At 41.1% G+C, this 1683-nt stretch overlaps 1 protein-coding gene across 1 annotated transcript in view; it reads right to left on the bottom strand.

Annotated features, from left to right (window-relative positions):
- Tarbp1 (TAR (HIV-1) RNA binding protein 1) overlaps window positions 1-1305 on the bottom strand; it is a 62913-nt gene extending 61608 nt beyond the window's left edge. Inside the window, exons 1-2 of the mRNA XM_010622011.1 lie at window positions 1300-1305; window positions 209-301 (exon numbers count right to left, since the gene is read on the bottom strand). Of these exons, the coding sequence (XP_010620313.1) occupies window positions 209-301; window positions 1300-1305 (99 nt within the window). The remainder of the gene's footprint in view (window positions 1-208; window positions 302-1299) is intronic.
- Between the last annotated feature and the right edge of the window lie 378 nt (window positions 1306-1683).

The raw sequence follows: 1683 nt of genomic DNA, 5'->3' as shown, positions 1-1683 counted from the left end.
CCCGGAGCGCGTGCGCGGGGAGGGGCCTCCAGCCGGGGCCCTTCCACCCGCTAGGCCCGAAATTACCTGGCCTATACTGTATTTTAGGAGAAAAGAGACTCTTATTAAAAGTGAATGTAGTGTTTTCAGCAACTCTGTCGACTCCTGTCCCTAAAGCCAGCCAGGCATATCTGTGATTGTAAATTGGATCCTTGCAGGTTAGGTGTACCTCAGTCAAAGAAGGCTTTTTTTCAAACGTTGAATGCTGGGTGCCACACGCAAAGACTCTGACACGGCTGGATCCGAAGTGGATTCTAGATATCTGCATTAAAAATAAGCACAGGATGATTTAGGCCAGGGTGAGCAGTACTGTGCTTATATGCTAGGTTAAAACATAAAGCAAAATGCCCATCCCAGCCCTCACAGGCCAGTTCCCCAGGCTCCCAGGCTCTCATGTGCGAACTCAAACTAGTCTCCCTGTGTGCTGACAGCATCTAAAGTATAGGAGTAGAAACCTCAGCTGCATGTTGCTGCACTGGTCCCTGGCTCAGTCCTGTATTAATTGAATCAGTGATGTGGGTTTTCTTTGTCTTCTCCCTGTAAAGATCTGCCTTTTAGTCAGTTGAGGAGACACAATCCCACCTTCAGACAGCTTGACATGTAGTAAGCATAATGAATAAAGTATAAATAAAGTTATTTAAAGTTATCTAACTATATATTCAAGACGTTTTCCATATTTCAGTCATTATCTTTTCTGCTGACCACACCTCATAAATGGTTCTATTTTAAATCCACTAAGAATGTTAGCAAATATCAATGGCCTTCAAATAACAACGCCAATAATATTCTTTTTCTTAACATATACATGTATCAAACAAATGGGCAAAGATTTGAGCAAGTATTTAACAAAGATACACAACTGCAAACACTTCCAAAAGCGTTAAACATTAATGACCAGTGAAATGCAAATAAAACCCATTATGCGGTGCCACTTTAAACGTCTGAGAACTGCTAAAATTTTTGAAAAACTGAGAACACTCAATGACAAGGATCAAGGATGTGAACAACTAGAACTCTTATGCATTACCTGTGGACATGGGTTTTGGTTACTTTTCTCGTTGCTGAAATAAATAACTCAACATCCATTGAGAGGAAAAGTTCGTGTAACTCACAGTTTGTAGTGGTTTCAGTCCATAATCCGCTGGCTCCAAGACAGGGTGGCGTGGCAGAGGGGAAGGTAGCAAACCAAGCAAGCAATGACCACAGCTCTTTTCTATCTTTTCTATCTTATCCAGGCTACTTAGAGCAGGCAGAACTCACACGCATTAGTCCTAGTTCCCTTGATCCCAGCATTACACCATGAATCAGTCTCAGTGTCACACACTCTAGATCCAACCACCTCTGAAAAAGCTGTACCTATGACTGCATGAAGCTTTGGGGGACATCTAGACACAAGCCATAACAGCATATAATGGTACAATTGTTTCTTACCAAGTTAAAATTGACCTAATGATTTGGAAAAGTGTGCCCCTAGGTATTTGCTTGAAACAAATGAAAACATACCCCAGCAAGTCTTGTAGAAGAAAGTTGTTGGCAACATTAGCCACTACAGCTTTTAACAAACTTAATGTCCATAGGTGAAAGAAAGGATAAACAAATTGTGACTTATATAATAATACTATCAACAGTGAAACAAACTGAATG

The sequence above is a fragment of the Fukomys damarensis genome, unplaced genomic scaffold, assembly GCF_012274545.1.
Source record: "Fukomys damarensis isolate Sample0158 unplaced genomic scaffold, DMR_v1.0_HiC HiC_scaffold_10, whole genome shotgun sequence".
Taxonomy (NCBI): Eukaryota; Metazoa; Chordata; class Mammalia; order Rodentia; family Bathyergidae; genus Fukomys; species Fukomys damarensis.
Note: the sequence above shows the minus strand (reverse complement) of the source record. Positions and strands in the feature narration are given on the sequence as shown.